Genomic DNA, 19,636 nt, shown 5'->3' with positions numbered 1-19,636 from the left:
ATATTATTATTTTTTTGTAAATAGAAAAATAATAAGTATATTTTTAGTTTGGTTTTAAATCAAATATAAAATTTAAAATCTTGATATTTTCCAAACACAGGGAAGTAAAGACTCACCATATTCCCGCAATCCATTTTCCTAGGAATCATTTTTTCTGCCAACTTTATTTTCCCACCAACCAAACATTACCTAAATGGTAAGTAGATTTCACATTCCACTAACTCACTTTACTCACATTTTATTATAAAATCAATATGAAAAAGTGGATTCTACTTTCCACTAACTTTTTCAATTAACTTTTCCTTACATTTCTTAAAACATGTGCCCATTTTAAGAGTGACAATTAAATTGGGACGCAAGGAGTATTTCATAATGAATTTAAATTGAAGTATAGGAATATACTGGTACAACATGGACCGTCACTTGAGTAAGAGTTAGTGGAGATAAACACCGAAATCATAATAAAAAATTATTTAATTTTATGAAGTATTTAAGCAAAAAAAAAAAAGAAAAAAAGAAAGAAGCAAAAAGCTAAAACAATAAAAATAGAGACTATGGGTTAGGGTTGTTTTAGAAAAAAAAACCTCATTCATGATTAAGTTAAATGCCAGAGGTGAATGACGATATATTTTTTTTGTTAGGGGTTTGTGGTGCGAGAATCACAAACTTAGGGACTAAACATGTAGTTCGCTCTAATATAAATAGAATTATTTAGGTTATTATCTTCTACTTCTTCAGCGCCGTCTATGTATGTCTGTTCTTCTTCTATAAGTTTTTTCCGTATTTTTTCTTCTTATATTTTTGTTTTTCCTCTTTTCTCTCTACTCATTTTAAAATGATTTCAAAATGATTTGGACTTGTAATAAATTATAATTAAAAAAATATATATTGGGATTGTTTTTGCATTTTAAGTTTTGCTTTAGTCATTACCACTAGAGATTGATATAACTGAAAATCACTTCAAATATTGAGCCATTCTTTTTGTGCCCCCTTAAAATCTGCAAAATTCAACTGAAACAAACGACAAAAAGATACGCACACACAAACACTAGTGATTTTGGGCGACCATTGAAACACGTCACAGCCAATATTTATGCTCCATTGATATGCAATTGATTTACTGAGTTAATGTAAAGTCGCAGAATCGGCGATTCTTGATCACTTTGTTGGAGCCATGGAGAAATTGATGGCGAGAGACGCAGCCGGCAGCGACCTCCTCTCCGCATTGCGGCCGAGTCGACTCAATCTCAACCTCGTTCGCTGCTGCTTTCAGGTCGTAAAGTCGTCTCCGTTAATCCCCGCCAGAATTCGCTCCCGGCTTTTCACCAATAAAGTGCGAGCTTCTTCGGCTACCGCCATCCCTACAAAGCCCGTACATCTCTCTCTCTCTCTCTGTTTGCAATTGGGCTTTGTGCTTTAATTAAGTTTCATTTAATGAAAATATTCTTGCTGATTCATGATTGTATCGTTGACTTGGCATTCGAAAATTTCTTATTTAGGAATCCGTTGAATTTTGGAATTATTGGTTTCAAAAACAGTATTTTCATGTGAAAACAAATTTTGTACAGGAATTGAAAATGGTAGTCCCTCCATTAATTGACACCGATTTTAAGAAATATACTCCCTCCGTCCCAAAAAATTGACAAACTTGTAAATGACAAGGGTTTCAATGGGCAGTTGGTAAAGTAAAGAGCGATGAGAAAAAGTAAGGGAGAGGAAAAAGGTATTGGAATGACTGTAAGTGGATTGTGGGGTCCACAGTATAAAAGATGTATAGGAATACTATTTGTTGAAAAACTTTTCATATTTAGACTTTGTCTAATTTTGAGTCGTCACGACCCAAAATGGTATAACTAGTCTTTTTTTGGAGACGAAGAGAGTATAGTGGAAAGTGGATGGAAAAAGTTAGTGTTTTGTGAATCCTACTTTTATATATTAATTTTATAATAAAATGTGAGTGAAATAGATACTGTAATGCAAGTTCTATTGCCAAAAGTAGTAAAAAAGTAAGGTTGCCAATTAATTGATGATGGACGAAAACGAAAATTGGTGTCAATCAACTGGGGGCCGGAGGGAGTATAACATGGGCGCTTTTATAGGTAATCTGTTGGTTATTGCTGGGGATGAGTAGAAATTCATTCGTCGGTTTGGGAATGAATGTTAATGGCCTTCTTATTACTATGAATGCACTCATACAATTGCTTTAGATAAATTTATATTTTTCTGTTTTTCTTTATTGAGAATAATGGAACATGCTTTTACTCCCAATAACTTGGTTGCAACTCTTGTTTTGTATATTGTAGGAACCTATTATTGATGAGTCCAGTTTGAATATTCGGAAAGATATTCTAGCTTGTCCCATTTGCTATGAGAGGGTTTCTTGGAATGGAGGCGTTGATCTATCTTTGTGAGTGATTTCTTTGATAGCCTCTGCATATCTTAGGCATCCTTGATAATAGTATTTGTTGTATTGATGATTGATTTCACTCTATTAAGGTTGTTTTACATCCTTATTTACATACTGAAAAAATTAAGTACTCATTTTGGTAGATGTATTATGCAGGGAGGCTGTAGCTCGTTCAACTCTGGAGTGCAGCTGTTGCAGGAAATCCTACACTGGAAAGGATTCTCATCTAGATCTGACAGTAACAGGTGGTAACAAGGTGTATGGCGAACCTATGGCTGCGTCTACTGAGCTTTTCAGGTACAATCTTTGTAGGGATCATATTGACAAACGACGTTGTGTTGCCTCTACTGCTTTGCCAATTGAAAAAACATTCACAGTTAACAAAGTAGCAATCTGCCAATCTATGAGCTAAATAATCAAGTAACTACTGATGTTATTGCTGTTTAGCGTCACTGAGTGAAAGATGATGAAATAATTTCAAGTAAAAATTTGGTTGACTATGGGTGATTGTAATTTGGTATCTTCACAAGAATATTGTGATAGTATCTAGCTTATATATTGGAAAGTAAGATTCTCTCACGAATTCATCTCTTTTTATACTTTTCGAATGAAAATGTCTGTTAAGGACCTCTTTTCTCCATCATTTGTCTAAGTTCAGTGAAGATACTATTGTGAGTACTTCAATAAGCATAAGTCATCTATGCATATAAATGTGAAATTCTCAACAAAAGTGTTCTTGTGCCTGCTAACTTGATATAGGGGTTTTTTTAATATAGGTTTCCTTTGGTATCATTCCTCTATGAACGAGGTTGGAGGCAAAGTTTTACAGTGTGGGGCGGTTTTCCTGGTCCGGAACAGGAGGTAACAGTTAATAGATACTACAATGGTTATATTGAAATTCTTTGCCAATGTGTTGCCTCATATCTATGATAGTGATTGTAATTTGCTGCTGCAAGAATTTGAGCTCGAAAACTCTAAACAATCAAAGCTAATCTACCATTTACTTTGATGGATTGAATAATTTCGAACTTGTTTTACCTTCTTGTCCTTCAAATACTCAATTCTATGTTTTATTAATCTATCCTATCACTCAAAGTAAACGCCCCCAAAAAGTAACATTTTTCATGAACTAACTGACATTTAAGTAGAATTTCTTGACCCTTTATGTACGTGGTTATGTTGAACATACTGGCGGGTGGAATCTCGTAATGAATTATTTTACTTTACTACTGATTAGAAATATATCCACACTGATTGTATCGTGAGCTTATTACCTGATGGCACTGGATGCAGTTTGAATTGATAAAGGAGTACCTCAAACCAGTCTTAGGGGGAACTATTGTTGATGCGAGTTGTGGAAGTGGTATGTTTTCACGGCTTTTTGTGAAAAGTGGACTGTTTTCCCTTGTTGTTGCTTTGGACTACTCTGAGTCAATGTTACGTCAGTGTTATGACTTCATTAAGCAGGAGGATAACTTCCCTCAAGAGTACGTTTCTCGCGAAAAGAAGTTCTCATTCTCTCTCCACATTGCTTAGGGTAATTTCAATTTCCTATGTGTACAGTATGCCGATATGAATTCTCTCTGTGCATCTTCCTTGTACAGGAAATTAGTTCTCGTTAGAGCTGATATCTCAAGGCTTCCATTTGCATCGGGTAGTATAGAAGCTGTTCATGCTGGTGCTGCATTGCACTGCTGGCCTTCACCATCTGCAGCAGTGAGCATATTTGAACTTATATAATCCCATATTCAAAGTTTCCGCCCATAGATATGTAGACAAGGGTTGAATTTTGACTAATTTTTGCAACTTTTAGTTAAGATGTTTTTCTTGACTTTATGTTCACCGTGAACTAGGTAGCAGAAATAAGTCGTGTGCTGAAACCCGGAGGCATGTTCGTTGCTACCACTTACATCATGGATGGTCTCTTCTCTTACTTCCCACTAAGCAGACCTGTGCGACAGGTATACAGTTCTGTAATTTAAGCGAATTATTTCATGGATAAAACGAAGGAGAAGAATGATGTAAAGACGTGGGATATATATTATGCTAATTAGTGGATATCATATGTAGGGTGTGGCGCAGCTTTCGGGCAGCCACGTGTTTTTATCCGAGAAGGAACTCGAAGATCTATGCGCATCTTGTGGGCTTATCAACTTCACGTGCACGAGAAATAGGCTCTTCGTGATGATCACAGCCACGAAACCTGTGTAAGCAAGTTTGTATATTTGATACAACGTTGGACATTGAATTCCAAAATGATTGATTGATTGTACAGTTGAAGAAGCCGGTCAGTGTAAGCTGCCTATATTGTGGTGTTGATTCTTCAGATAAATTCTATGTTATTTTCTGAATTGAAACCTTGTCATATTTCCAGTTGTAAGCTTTTGTTTCGTTTTCTTTTTATTTATCTTCATAGACCTCTAAATCATGATATTGTCATCGTGATCATTTATCTCAGCTATATTGTTATAGAAACATCGGAAACTCTTGATTTTAGTGTTATATATGATGATTCTGTTGTCTCAGTGAGTAATATTTGTATACTTTGGATAAGGATATTGACCGGTTTATGTCGTAGTCAAAACAGAACTTCTCTGAATCAAACTAAGTTGTGTTTTCCAAGTTCTCAATGGCTAGCACGATGGTAAGGTCGATTTTCAATTCCTTAAGAAAAGGGCGTTGCTTCATTTTTTGGGGTGTGGGGGTTTCGGTGATGCCAGCGCACCTTAGCTATGTTTCCCGTGTTGTACCAACTTCTTCTAGTATTTTGTACTCTATGCGTTTCGCTATGGTTCAAAAATTTCTTTTAGGCATGGAGTTTTGGAAAAATGTTTATTGTGTTAAATGGAGTAGTACTAATAATTAACACCGTTCCGCATTTTTTACTTTACTCTCTTTATTTTATTTACTTTCTATTCTATTGTTTCTATTTTTTTCTCTCTTTTATAACCTTTTTTATCTATCTATTTAGCACACTAAACATTTCTTAAACTCTGTGCCGAAAAGTTTCGCCTTAACTATGAGGTAATGGAAGGAGTAACACATTTGTGTATGGTAAAAAAATTCCATCAATTTTAACTTGTTAGCAAATTTACCATAATTAAAATTTTTGCCGAATCAAAGTTTGTGCATTTCAAACTTTATGGATTTTTTAAAACATAAGTTCTTCCTATGAAGTACGTCGCTCAAGGGAATCGGCAGTTAGATGACTAAGCCATCTCAGTGCACCACGTAGGATTAAATTTGTGAGAAATTGAATTTTGTGGGAATTTTACTACTCCCTCCGTCTCGGCTAAGATGACACATTGCTTATCCGGCACGAGATTTTAGGAGTTATTGGTTAAAGTGTTTAATTTGAGAGAGAAGGTGGATGTAAGTATTAAAGTAGAAAGATAAAGAAAGATGAATATTTTAATAGGAGTTAGAAAAAGTAATTGAGTGTATTAATTGGAGAGAGAAAGTAAACGTGTATCTTAGTTGGGACAAACTAAAAAGGAAAACGTGTCATCTTAAGCGGGACGGAGGGAGTACAAGTTAAAAGTGGTTGTATTCTTTCACCATACATAAACTTCGTTGTAAAAACATAAATTGACCAAAACAGTGTAATTTTTTATTATTAGCCATATTGAGAAAAATGGATGTTTATCTCTCTGAGAATTACTCTGTTCTGGTATGCAAAAACTACATATATAAAATAAAACAAATAGACGTATAACTTTAGGGAAACTCATATGATGCTGAACATAAGGATTTGTTGCACCATATTTTTAGTGAGTATTACAATAACAATTTCAACAATGACATGCATCACTTTTATTCCTTAGATATAGATAAGGAGTGAGCTTAGAAAACTCATTAATTTTTCAATATCAAAGCTTAATGATCCCATTCTTAATCACCCACTCCAAACTCCAATGCTCTTTCACATTTTTGAGAGTCCAATAAGCCCACCCAAACTGTGCCTGCCCGAACACCCTCAGCTGCGCCGCCGCATACCTCTCGTAATCCTCCTTGCTCGCATCCTTAACTCGCCACGCCGCCGTCCATTCCCCGACGAAAACAAGAGGGCCGTTTGGGTCGGTGATGTGGCTCAATTGTTGGGCCCGATTAATGTTTACATAATCGATGTTCTGTTGAGCACTTAGGTTGTCGAACATAGGGGAGAAGAGATTGTAGTGATGCACGTCGATGGCCACTTTGGTAAATCCTTTAGCAAAATCCAGTAGCTCTCTAGGTTCATGAGGTCCTAATCTGTCGGCCAGCACGACGTAGGCAGTCTGCGAATGGCGCCGTACAGCTTCCAGACCAGCTCTATAATACTTGGTAAGACTGTCCAGAGACACTCCCGGTGAAAGAGGCTCGTTGATCAACTCCATTGCAAATAGGCTCGGGCTCTTTGCATACCTATTCAGGGAGAACAGCTGTTAGGATCGTTGACTGCATATTAGTTTAATATTGTCCTCAAACTAACTGGGATAGGACAACATTTATATATTGCTTTCAACTTTTCTGATTGAAATGAAATACTCCCTCCGTCCACAAAAAATAGACCACATTTGTCATTTTTAGTTGTCCACAAAAAATGGACCAAGTTTGAAAAAGGACCCCACATGTGCTACCTAACACAATTAAACATTGCTAATAATATGAATTCTACATTCCACTAACACTACTTTTCTCTTACTTTTTTCCCTTCTCACTTACTTTATCAATTCCACATTAAAACTCGTGTCATTCATAATATGGTCTATTTTTTGTGGATGGAGGGAGTAAAAAAGATGTATGTTATATACCGAGCAGTTAGAAATTCTATGACATCGACGGTTTGTTGGATGTTCTCATCCGTTTGTCCCCATTCTAGTGATCTGTCTCTAGAGGCACTGTGCTCCCAGCCATTCTGGGAGCCCGGTGCAGCATGAAGATCGATTATCACCTTGATTCTGTATTTTCTGCGAGGTTCGAATTCAGATATTAATGCTATGTTTATTTATGCAAAAGATATATATACTCAATTTATACAATATTTCAAGAGCTATTTTGCCATTTTGACTCGTCCAGATTAATATAGAACCATTTACTTTTTTTCCACTTTTAGCATGTTGACCTCACATTCCACAAACTTTATACAATCACAATTACCATTATTTTTTTTTTAATAAACAATTTCTTAAAATCAGCACACAATCAAAAGGGTTCTTTAAAATGGTGAACAGACATAGTATTGCTTACTCGGCCCACGAGAAGGCATTGTCAAGAGCTTGCAATGATCCACCGACGTAAGGTTTAGGCGGATTGGGGTCACTAGCAATCCACCATCCTACTGGGATTCTCACTGCGTTAAATCCATTCTCTTTTATGAATTTGAAATCATCTTCTACTATATATGTGTTCCAGTGTTCCTGATGTGTTTCAATATTAATTTCACCATAGCCAAAATATCAATATATATTCGAATTACCTTCATAACTAGTGGGGCGAGGAGAGGACCATAGCCATTAGTGATTTGATATTCACCTTGCAATCCTCCATTTGTTGACAATATGAAGACTGATGGATTATCGTCTCCCCATCCATCATTTCCTTCATAATCTGCACTTACTAATTCCTCACTCTTCACCTGCAATCAAATCCATAAGCAAAAAAATCGGTATGCATGGGTGCTCACCCAAAAATGAGGTATTGATTCATATTTACAATTTATACCCAACGATGGAACTTGTAAGTGTTTATGCACTACATCAAAAGTTATGTTAGTTTAACAACTGAACCTAGAAATGACATTAGTATTCAAATTAATAAATTAAGTTAATTATAACTATGAGCTTGAAGCCTTGAACAACATTAATTAATACTACCTCTGTCCCTGAAAATTTGATATATATTACCATTTCGGTCCGTCCCTGAAAATTTGATACACTTCACTTTTACCATTTTTGATAGTGGACCCCATATTCCACTAACTCATTTCTACTCACATTTTATTATAAAACTAATACTTTAAAAGTAGGACCCACATCCCACCAACTTTTTCAACTCACTTTCCATTACATTTCTTAAAACCCGTGCCGGGTCAAAGTGTAGCAAATTTTGGGGGACGGAGGTAGTATTATACACACTACACTAGAAATAGTGCAATTAAAGGTGGTGGTAAAGCCGGTTGTGCGCATATATAGGTGGTGGGTGGTATTAGGGATGTCAATCGGGCTAATCTATTATGAGGAATATTGACATGTTAAAAAATATACTTTAAGATTCGTAAATTGAGATGAAAAGCATAAACATATTTCGAGAGAGCTTGAATTTTCCAATTTATTATCTACAATCATATTATATTAATACTAAAAAATAATGTATGTATATTATATTTTACATGTAAATTGGATAGCTAGTTTATTTTTATTTTTATCAAAGTTACCATTGAAATATCGAATTACTTTTCAAACAAGGTGTAAGACGAAACAACAATTAGGCTTACCCAGTGGGTCGGTCGATTGGATTTCGGGTCAGCCCTACTCTGATACATGCTAATTGAACTAAAACCATATTGGGTAAGAAATTTTAAATTCTAATTCTAATCTGGTACGGTTTAAACGGGTGAGCCCATAAATTTAATTTCATTTTATTTCAGGATGAATTGACATCACTTTGGATGACTGTACATGTGAGAAAAACATATGGGATTGAAAGATGGTAACCTGAAGATAGAAGCCGTTGGAGGCTCTAATTCGAACACGGTTCAAATCATTGGGATTTCTATCAACATGAAATGTCTGAATTTGAGAAGGTGCATTTGCTATAGCAACAATGTCAACTCCATTTCCATGGCTGTCTAATCCCACAAATTGTCTGTTGAAAACTCTCAAGTTGAAAGTCGTCTCGTTGATCCTCCATAACTGTTTTCATATGTAGCTATTAATCAAGAATAATCAATTAAATTTAAAGCAAACATTTACAAAATCATACGCTGAAGGCTTCCCATGTAGAGACAGAGCTTCTGTTTGCAACAATAATTGATCCTCCTCCTGTTTCGGCGCACAAATACTTCCCCACAGTCACAGATTTCAAGTGCACACCACTTCCATCCTAATACACAAGTATATATACAATAAATATATGAGGGAGATGATCACAGTATAACTAATCATAAATGCATTATATAGAGAACACGAATTTACTTCACTATACGAAATAATTTAGTTCAGTATAATTTATGGTGTTTAATAGATGACAAAAATGAATTGATGTAGAAACCAACCAATAGATCTTTGTTGGGGATGGCGTCGAAAAGGGAAGGTTTAATCCAGCCTTCTGTAACAAGCCACCCACCAAGATTCACCGCTCGAACGGGAAGACCGTCGTTGGGACCTGTCCTCCCGTTGGAGGTAGAAAGTATGCAAAAGCATGTGATGGAGAAGATGAATAACGACTTAGTGTTCATTGCTTCTGATCATGATTTACGTAGGTGTTGTTGCACCTTATTTATACAATTATACTGCATTATTGGAAGACTCATTAATCTCAAAACCTCTTCATATTTTTGGTCAACCATCATCTTATATTAAGGGGTCAATTTTGCCTCTACATGTACAACTTACAACTTTTCTGGTTATTTTTTTTTTTTAACTTTTAGTTTTTACAGCAAATTATTAACTTTAAGTTTTTATGTTTATTTTTCTCCCGACAAGCAGTACTTATAGTCAAAATAAAACTGATTGGAGTATACATGGCATTAGCGACGGAAGCAGAAATATTGAAAAGCTGGTGCTGAAATTAAAATTTATAATAATAATGATGGTAATAATAATAATAATAATAAAATATTTCATTTTTTATATAATGTCTTTTACTATTTTTATGAAATGCTAGGTAATGACCGAAAATTCAGCAAGTCTTCATTCTTATATTTACACAATTTGTAAATAACAATTTACTACCTAAATTTCTAATTATCTAATTCCTAATTAATAAAAAAAATTCACAATTCATTATCATAATTTTTTTTTAAAATGCAATTCTAAATTGAATAGATAACTAAAGTATCCAGCTTAAATTACTATCACCAGATAAAGTAGTAGTACTAGTTTTTTTTTATTTGAATAGCTAGTAAGTAAGAATATTAGTAATAGAAAATGAGATAAATCTTAAAGTGACCAATGTAACTAGACAGAAAATAATACTAGCAAGAAATTTTAATTTGATGTAGTCAAGAAAAGGGGTTAAATAATTAGGTGTCGGTGCCCTCTTCTTTATATTAAAATGCCAAAATAAACCAGAAACATGAAAAGATACAAATAAGTGTAAACATTTTTTGGTGTCCAAATTTCTTCAATGAAATGAGAGAAATTGTATTTATAGTGTGATTTTTGGAATTTAAAAAAAAACGTGATCGGCAAAGATGACAAACAGGCGTGTGGGAGGGGCGTGTGATCATCCCCCTATTATGAGTGCGCTTATATTTCCATCTCAATTCACCCAGACATACTTAAACTTCACTGGCAACCATGGCGGAATACAAGTGTGATGCTAGCCAAGCCCCAGTTGAACCGGCGGCTTGGCTTACACTCGGTCCATCACTACTTAGCATATTATCCTCTTCCCAGTAAAATGTAGCTAATCAATATTATTAAGATGATGATTTTTTTTATTTTTATATGCTAAACTAATGTTTAATTTTATATACTCCCTTCGTCCCCAAAGAATATGCATTTTGTGTTCGGTATTGGTTTTAATGTAAAATTGATAAAGCAAGAGAGGGGTAGAGAGAAAAAGTAATTAAAGTATTTTTAGTGAGAATGAGTCTCATCTTATTAGAGAGAAAATACTTTCCAAAATTAAAAACTGCATATTCTTGTGGGATTGACTAAAAGGAAATAGTGCATATTCTTGTGGAACGGAAGAAGTATAATTTAACATAATTGATAATTATGTAAGAATCGACACATAACTTTATTTTGATAATATAATTTTTTGTTTAAATTATGTGATTTTAAAATTTAGATGAATTATTATTTAAAAATTTTCGTTCCCTTTAAATTTAATAAACATAAAATAATATTTATATTTAAGTTCAACAAAATACACCTTAATGAAGCATTCACAACAAATTCTATAACTATGACACTTTCTTCAATACTATTCAAATAAATTCAAGAATACCTTAATCTTGAAAACGTAAAAAAAATCTTTACTGATGCATACTCCATCTGCCCCCAAATACGTGTCCTGCTTGACTCGCCATGTATTTTAAAAATATAAAAGAAAAATGAATTTAATAAAATAGTGAAATATAAGGTATACTTTCATATACTTTCTATATCCCATAAATATATAGATATTTCTGATGTCACAGATTTCAATACATAATTGATAGTGTGAGAGAAATAGAAATAAAAAGTTATTGGAATATGTTAATGTAGAATGTTGCCCACCTCATTAAAGAAAAAAAAGTTACCAAAAATATAAAATGAATTATTTTTATGGAATAAAGCAAAATAGAAAAAGTCTCCATTTTATGAGGAGGGAGTATTAGTAGATAATTACCAAAGGACAAACCAAAATAAAAAATTGTGACACATAAAGGGAATTATAGTACATAGGAGGATTGAGGTAAAATTTGCCGGAAGTAAGGTGGAATCGCCAAATGTAGAGAAAAAGGGAGAGATTTTTGTATGTTGAGAAAGAGGTGGGCTCTATATTCTACTAACTCATTTTTATGCATAATTATTACTCTCTCTCTCTCTCTGTCAAAAATCGACAAACTTGTTAATGACACAAGTTTTAATGATGTGTTGTGGAATCGACAGACTTGTTAATCGACAAACTCATTTTTACGCAATTGGTAACATAAGAGAGAAATAAGAAAAAGTAAGAGAGAGGAAAAAGGTAGTGGAATGAATGTTGGTGGATTGTGGGATTCAAATTATAAATAATGTGTAGGATTATTATTTGTTGAAAAACTTTCCATGCTTAGACTATGTCTAATTTTGGAGGACGGCCCAAAATGGTAAAACTAGTCTACTTTTGAGGACGAAGGGAGTATAAAATTAATACTCCTTCCGTTCCATTAAAAATGAAACTTTTTCCTTTTTGTATTTCCCACAAAAAATAAACATTTCCTAAAATGAATATATCTTTTTCGTCTTTGTCCCCTCAAAATTTGTCTCATTTCACTTTTACCATTTTTGGTAGTGGACCTCATATTCCACTAACTCATTTCTATTCACATTTTATTATAAAACTAATATATTAAAGTAGGACCCATAATCCACTAACTTTTTCAACTCACTTTCCATTACATTTCTTAAAATCCGTCTCCGATCAAAGTGGGACAAATTTTAGTGGACGAGGATAGTAATAATTAATTGTGAATGGAGGGAGTAATATATTTTATTTATTGAAAGGAGAGAGTATCATATATGGCGGGCGGGTTGAAGGGAATACTCGATACTCCTTCCATTCTCCTCCCTCCGTCTCAGTTTTATAGTCACATTTTGCCATAAAAGTCCATCCCACTTTTATAGTCACATTTAGAATTTTTCATATTTGGACATAAAATTTTACCCCATTATTCATTAAAATTATACCCAAATGCCATTTTCAACACAAAAATAAACTAAAACAAAAATAAAAAATCAAAAAGTCAAAAGGGACCCATCTTCAACCAACTCACTTCATTTATTACACACTCCATCATCTCACTTCATTTATTACACACTCCACCGTCTCACTCCTTCATCTCACTTCATTTATTACACACACCACCATCTCACTTCATTAGTTATACACTCCATCAATTCTTTAAAACTTGTGTCATAACTAAATGTGACTATAAATGTGAGAAAGTCTCTTTTTAAGAATTGTTAAATAGAATAAGTAGCAGAAAAATATAATTAAATATTTTAATAAAAATATATGAGAAAAAGATTTATTTTTATATCTAAAGTGTGATTATCTTAGAAAAACTGGAAAGGAAAATTGAACCTGACACCCAAAAAAATGTTTCCTACCGGGGTACTTTTTCTCCACAATCACCGCAACTTGTGAAATTTTCTAAAACATGTTTTCCAGCCGTGGTTCTGACTTCAGCCTTCAAATTTTCTACATCATGTTTTCCAACATGTTTATGCCACTAGACTTCTGACACCCGAAATAATTTTTAGCCATATATAAATGGTCCGTCTTTTTACAAAACTATTTTTTCCCCCGACATTTTACCACAACATTTTACAGTACTCTCCATCTCACATAGTAGTTGTCATGGAAGATACCACATAAATTTAAGAGATATTATTTTATATATTAAATGATGAGAGAAAATATAATTTTATAATTGACGTGAGAAGAAAATTTTTTTAGAAGAGGAAATGTAACATTTTTTGTGAGACAAACTAAAAAGGAAAATATGACATCTCCTATGAGACAGTAGGATTACAATTTTATGTTTTATATTAATTAAAAATAAAATAATAATAAAAATATTTTTATTTTAATAATATATTATCTTGATTAAAATAAATTAAAAAAGAGAAAGTGAGTCATGTTTTATGGAGGTAGAGAGAGTATTTATTTGTATATGAATATGTAATGTAATTAAACGCTAGCACATGTTTATTTATTTTAATGGTTAATTAATTTTGAACTTCTTTAACTATCTTATCACTAATACGTAATTATGTTGATCTAGGGGGTATCAGTCGGCAGCGGCTGATTTTGGAGCCTTAGAGTGTCCACAGTAGCGTGGACATGTCCGATGCACAGTCACAAAAAATTCCAAAAGAAAATTGTCTATAGCTATAAATCATACTTCCTCAATTCCATAATAATGGAGGCGTTTCTTTTCGGTACGGAGATTAAGAAAAATTGTGTTAGTGGAGTTAAGTAAAAGAAGAATAAAATGGAAAATGAAAAAAGGTAGAGAGGTGAACAGAGAAAAAAGTAAGAGAGAGTAAAGTAGGTATGGAAAAATGTGTTGACTTTTACTAAAAAGAGAAATGACTCTATTACTATGGAACATACCAAAATGGTAAAATGACTCTATAACTATGGAACGAAGGGAGTATTATTTTATCAATTATTGGTATATTTTAATTGGATTGAAACAAAATTAATTGGACAACAATTAATAGAATGAAATGTAATGAAAAAAATGATTTGGGAATAAATATTTTATAGATAAAAAATTTTAAAATTAAAAAAAATAAAAATAAAAAATTGAGCGCTGGAAACCGCCGCGGCTTTCTCCAGCGTGCAATAGACCGCCGCGGTCAACGCCGCTGCCCATACCACACTGCCCCGTCCTTACCGAGTACTCTGTGTTGGAATCTATGCCGGTCAATGGACTTTGACCAATTATTATTTCAACGAGACATTTAATTTCTGTGAAATTAAATGATATAGCGTCGATCTACGTTCGGAGTGAGAAATAATGGATTAAAATTGTGCGAAATTGCAAATTTAAAGAGCTATGAGAGAAGCTTAGGTAATAATTAAAAAAGTTTATTATCCCACATTGGAAGTTATAACCTTATTAAACTAGTATTTAATAAGAAGGATTATTACATGAAATAATTATAGTGGACTATGATGGGTTGTAGAGCCCACACACGCACTCACGCGCGCGCCACCGACGCGAGCCGCAAGCCTCGAGTCCGTGCCCGTGTCCTTGTCCTTGTCCTTGGATCTTGGCAATTGGCAATTGGTCTTTGGGTGGTCTGGATCTTGGCAATTGGTCTATGGGTGGTCTTTGGGCCTGGTCGTGGGCTTGGTGCTTGGACTCGACCCAAGGCTAGTGGGTCTAATTCTTTTTAGACCACCACCGTTTCCACGTCAGTGAGCCAAGCTGGATGACACCTCATCAGTATGACGCGGGAAGCCAACGTGGCTGACACGTGATAGTCCACGTCATGATCGAATCTAGAAGCGTCTAGATTCAACCTCTCTAGCTCTGAGCTTGTAACGCCCGACTGTTACTGCTCGTAACGGCTTGCAATGCTCGACCGTTACAGCCTCACCATGATGGCAGCCATCAAGGCTGTGTTGACCCCTGCAGTGGACCGAGCCTATAAATAGGCAGTCATTCTAGCATTCGAGATCTAAGAAACTAGAGTCCGCATAGCACTTTGCATCATACGCTCTCTCTTCTCTTTGTATTGTTTTTTTTTTCGAAAGCTCTGCCCTCTCCTCCATCCAGTTCGTCGGAGCTCTGCTGATAGCGGTGCTGCTTCATCAGAGACGTAGTCGTTTTATCTTTGGGGACGAAACGCCAATCCGAAGAGCACTACCAGGGCGTATCTCGTCTTGCAGAAAGAGGACTCCTCGACTCGGCTAAATACTTTCATGGTTTATTTGTTTCGAATTTTCCGTTGTAATTTCATTTCAGTTAGTTCATCTATATTCCTTCTTTTGGGTTGTATTACGCCCGGCTTATATCTTGTAATTCCTGAAACCAACAATCGCAAGACGAGATATAACTTGCCTTTGAAGGAATTTGGACATAACTGAAACTAAAACTTTCGAAACTTAACACCTGTGCTTGGAGATGTCGACTGAATCCAACACTGCTGCTGCCACCACTCCGACCACCACCGCCGCCATCATTTCCTCCACTATGGCATCCACCGCGATGATGCCAACTCCCGGTCTCTATCCATCTTCATCAACAACCCCTTGGGTGTATACTAATACCCATGGGCTCACTGGTGGATCCACCTCGAGTGGGTCGGTTGGTTCCACTTTTAGTGGTTCCTTCGGATCCTTTAATGGATCGAGTGTTGGGGCCTTCGGGTCTCACACGAATGCTGGGACCTTCGAGTCTCATGCGACTTCTGGGGCCTTTGGGTCTAATGCGAGTGTTGGAACCTTCGGGTTTAATACGGGTATTGGCTCCTTCGGGACCAGTGCGACCATGATGGGCTCTATGTCCAACATGAATGGTGGGGGCCCTATGCCCAACCATGTTGTTGGCTCCTTCGGGGGCAACGTGAATGGTTCCTTCCAAGGACCAAGTGCGGCACCTTTGGCACTTAGAATGATGCCACCCGCCGAGAAGCCACCTAAATTTGGAGGATCTGACTTCAAGAGGTGGTACCAAAATATGTTGTTCTATTTGACAACATTGGGCGTCGCCAACTTCCTCACAGATAACGAGCCGTCCGCGCCAAGTGATCAAGAGATGAGGCTCGATATCTTGGCGGACTATGAAGCATGGCGCAAAGGAGATTATCTTTGTAAAAATTTTATTCTAAGTGCTTTAGATGATAGTTTGTACAATGTATACTCCGTTGTAACCACATCCAAAGAAATGTGGGAAAGCCTAGAGAAAAAGTACAGTATCGATAATGCGGCAGGTACTGAACATGTTGTAGTATCCAAATTTACGGACTACAAAATGGTAGACTCTAGACCGGTCATGGAACAAGTTCAAGAGTTCCAAATGATCATCCACGGACTCGTGGCTGAAGGGATGATTTTGCCCGACAACTTTGTGCGGTGCATACTCATCGAAAAGCTTCCTCCTAGCTGGAAGGACTTCAAGCACTATCTCAAGCACAAGCGAAAGAAGATAAGTCTTGAAGACTTGATCGTGAAGCTACGCATTGAAGCGGATGTGCGCAAGATCGATCAAAAGGCTAAGGGCTTTAGCCCACTTGATGCCAAAGCCAACTTGTTGGAGCGGGGCGGACCCTCCAACAAACGCCCCCACCCAAATCAGAAAGACAAAGGGAAGGGCAAGCAGCCTGCAAAGAAATTTGAAGGCGAGTGCTACAAGTGTGGCAAAATTGGCCACTTTGCCAAAGACTGCCGCAGCAAGAAGAAGAAGCCGGCAGCCCACGTCGTTGAGAAATAGTTCAAGGACTGGAATGAAGATGACCTCGTTGCCGTGGTCACTGAAGAAGTCAACATTGTTGACAACAAGGGCGGCTGGTACATCGACACCGGCGCTACGACTCATGTCTGCTCAGATAGGAGCAAGTTTGCCTCCTACACTGCTGTTGAAGGGAGGAAGATCAACATGGGGAATAAAGCATCGTCCGATGTCCTTGGCATTGTCAATGTGATACTCATGATGACGTCTGGCGTCACGATCACTTTGTAGGATGTGCTGCATGTACCGGACATCCACAAGAACCTAGTGTCAGGATCTATACTACTCCCTCCGTCCCATATTAGGAGTCAGTTATAGTTATGGCTCGGGTTTTAAGAAAGAGTTGATCTGTGTAATAAATGAAGTGTGAAGGTGGGGTGTGTAATAAATGAAGTGAGTTGGTTGAAAGTGGGTCCCTTTTGACTTTTTGGGTGTAAAAATATGTTTAATGTTGACTTGTAAGATAAATTCATTAAATTAAATAAACTTAAGATTTTAAATGTTGCAATATGATTAATCTTTTTTAATGTAAATTTGATTCATCTTTACTCCTTAAATTTTTTAATCCTGCCTAAGTCACCTTAAAGGTGAAGAGGCCATCGGCCAACATTTCACAAAACAAACAAGAGGGAAACAATTTTTTCATTGATTCAAACTCTAAAATTATGAGGGAATTAGTACAATCCATGGAGGAAAAAGTCAAATGCTAAAGTACACCTATAAATACATTCACTCCACCATTACTATCAACCACTTCAATTCTACCTACCAAAAAAGAAAGCAAACATATTTAAAGCTAATTTACCCTCAGAAAATTCTCATCATTGGGAAATGGAGATGGAGCAAGAGATGGAGGAGGAGATGGAGCAAGAGCTGTTTGAAGAGGAAGATCAATTTCCAGAGGCAGAGCCTCTTCAAGAGGCAGAGTTTGGGCAAGGGCCGAGGGCCTCTCTGAGTTTGAGTATCCAAGAGAAGAACCTTATTGTGCAGTTCCTTCAACAGCAATGCCGTGCTGGAGCACTTCCACATGGTTCATTGAAAGATGCAGCCAAAAAATTCAAAGTGCATGCAAGGACAGTCAGCCGGTTATGGAGGATAGTCAGTCATCAAATGGAACAAGGAGAACCTGTTGTCATGAAAGGAAAAGCATCAGGTTATACTAAGACAAAAGGTAAAATAAACCTTGATGAAGTCAAGTTTAGACACTTGTCTATGCTTGAGAGATCCTCCATAAGAAAACTTGCTATGAAGATGCAAGTTAGCAAGACCACAGCTGGCAGATGGTCCAAGGCTAACAAGATAAGACCACATACAAATGCCATCAAACCTGCACTCACTGATGCAAACAAAATTTTAAGAATGAGATGGTGTCTGACTCATATTCATCCAACCATAGTTGAAGGTAAGCTTCTCTATCATGTGCATGTTCATATTGATGAGAAATGGTTCTACATGACAAAGACTTCAGACAGATACTACCTGTTGCCGGATGAGGATGAGCCTTACAGGTCTTGTAAGTCAAAAAGATTCATGACTAAAGTGATGTTCATGTGTGTTGTCAGTAGCCAATGTTTGGCAGTGATGGGCAAACCATCTTTGATGGTAAAATAGGCATATTTCCATTCACAGAGCAAGTTCCAGCCAAAAGAAAGTCAAAGAATAGGCTAAGAGGGACACTTGAGACAAAGCCTATCCCATCAGTTAACAAGGAAGCCATGAGAGAATGTCTCCTTAATCGGGTTTGTACATTTCTTTGTTTCACAATACTATCAGACAGTAGTAATGTCATCACTTAGTCATCTAAGCAATCAATCACAAATCATGCACAGATTATTCCAGCAATCAAGGCTAAGTGGCCAGCCAATACAAGCAAGGAAATATACATCCAACAAGATAATGCCAAACCCCACCTCAAATCCTCTGACTTACAATTTGAGGCTGCTGCAAGTACAGATGGTTTTAAATTCCATCTAATTAGCTAACCAGCCAACTCCCCAGATACTAATGTGCTGGACCTTGGCTCTTTTAGGGCCATATAGTCACTACAACATAACAAACTAGCCACCAATATAGATGAATTGTTGGCAGTTTGGAGTTCTTTTGAGGAACTCATACCACAAACACTGAACAAGGTATTCCTATCATTGCAAAGTTGTTTAAGCAAGATCCTAGAAGTGCATGGGGGCAACAACTACAAAATACCACACTTGAACAAAGATAGGTTGAGTAGGACAGTGGGGCTTCCTACCTCACTTGAGGTTGAAGAAACTCTGGTAAGGGAGAGCTTGGAGTATCTACTACTCCCTGAGAATGATGTGGGTGGTTCATATCACATAGGGCATCCAAACACTGTGCTAGGGTTGTAA

General features: G+C 36.2%; 3 protein-coding genes across 3 annotated transcripts; 2 read left to right on the top strand and 1 right to left on the bottom strand.

Moving 5' to 3' along the window:
• Positions 1–994: 994 nt before the first annotated feature.
• On the top strand, positions 995–4,932 carry LOC125209533 (uncharacterized methyltransferase At1g78140, chloroplastic-like). The gene is made up of 8 exons (XM_048109135.1): positions 995–1,372; positions 2,304–2,407; positions 2,564–2,704; positions 3,184–3,268; positions 3,701–3,894; positions 4,012–4,123; positions 4,261–4,368; positions 4,478–4,932. Exons 1-8 carry the CDS (start codon positions 1,175–1,177, stop codon positions 4,616–4,618), a joined length of 1,083 nt encoding a protein of 360 aa, XP_047965092.1. The 5' UTR covers positions 995–1,174; the 3' UTR covers positions 4,619–4,932.
• Positions 4,933–6,276: 1,344 nt separating this feature from the next.
• LOC125186457 (probable glucan 1,3-beta-glucosidase A) lies at positions 6,277–9,845 on the bottom strand. The gene is made up of 7 exons (XM_048082825.1): positions 9,663–9,845; positions 9,371–9,490; positions 9,103–9,300; positions 7,866–8,024; positions 7,637–7,806; positions 7,201–7,356; positions 6,277–6,811 (listed from the first exon to the last, which is right to left on the bottom strand). Exons 1-7 carry the CDS (start codon positions 9,843–9,845, stop codon positions 6,277–6,279), a joined length of 1,521 nt encoding a protein of 506 aa, XP_047938782.1.
• An 8,256-nt stretch (positions 9,846–18,101) lies between these two features.
• LOC125186447 lies at positions 18,102–19,636 on the top strand. The gene is made up of 4 exons (XM_048082816.1): positions 18,102–18,783; positions 18,882–19,009; positions 19,100–19,217; positions 19,359–19,636. Exons 1-4 carry the CDS (start codon positions 18,102–18,104, stop codon positions 19,634–19,636), a joined length of 1,206 nt encoding a protein of 401 aa, XP_047938773.1.

Source organism: Salvia hispanica, chromosome 1, assembly GCF_023119035.1.
Source record: "Salvia hispanica cultivar TCC Black 2014 chromosome 1, UniMelb_Shisp_WGS_1.0, whole genome shotgun sequence".
NCBI lineage: Eukaryota > Viridiplantae > Streptophyta > Magnoliopsida > Lamiales > Lamiaceae > Salvia > Salvia hispanica.
The sequence above is the reverse complement of the archived record's forward strand: the minus strand, read 5'-3'. Positions and strand labels throughout refer to the sequence as shown.

Excerpts from the sequence above, each read along its gene's own strand:
- LOC125209533 (XM_048109135.1), top strand. The coding sequence starts at position 1,175 with ATGGAGAAATTGATGGCGAGAGACGCAGCCGGCAGCGACCTCCTCTCC. Across the intron at positions 1,373-2,303 it reads CCGCCATCCCTACAAAGCCC|GAACCTATTATTGATGAGTC; the intron begins GTACATCTCTCT and ends TGTATATTGTAG. Across the intron at positions 4,369-4,477 it reads TAAGCAGACCTGTGCGACAG|GGTGTGGCGCAGCTTTCGGG; the intron begins GTATACAGTTCT and ends TATCATATGTAG.
- LOC125186457 (XM_048082825.1), bottom strand. The coding sequence starts at position 9,845 with ATGAACACTAAGTCGTTATTCATCTTCTCCATCACATGCTTTTGCATA. Across the intron at positions 9,491-9,662 it reads TCCCCAACAAAGATCTATTG|GATGGAAGTGGTGTGCACTT; the intron begins GTTGGTTTCTAC and ends CTTGTGTATTAG. Across the intron at positions 7,807-7,865 it reads TCGCCCCACTAGTTATGAAG|GAACACTGGAACACATATAT; the intron begins GTAATTCGAATA and ends GAAACACATCAG.
- LOC125186447 (XM_048082816.1), top strand. The coding sequence starts at position 18,102 with ATGGAGATGGAGCAAGAGATGGAGGAGGAGATGGAGCAAGAGCTGTTT. Across the intron at positions 19,010-19,099 it reads GAGAATGTCTCCTTAATCGG|ATTATTCCAGCAATCAAGGC; the intron begins GTTTGTACATTT and ends AATCATGCACAG. Across the intron at positions 19,218-19,358 it reads ACAATTTGAGGCTGCTGCAA|TTTGGAGTTCTTTTGAGGAA; the intron begins GTACAGATGGTT and ends AATTGTTGGCAG.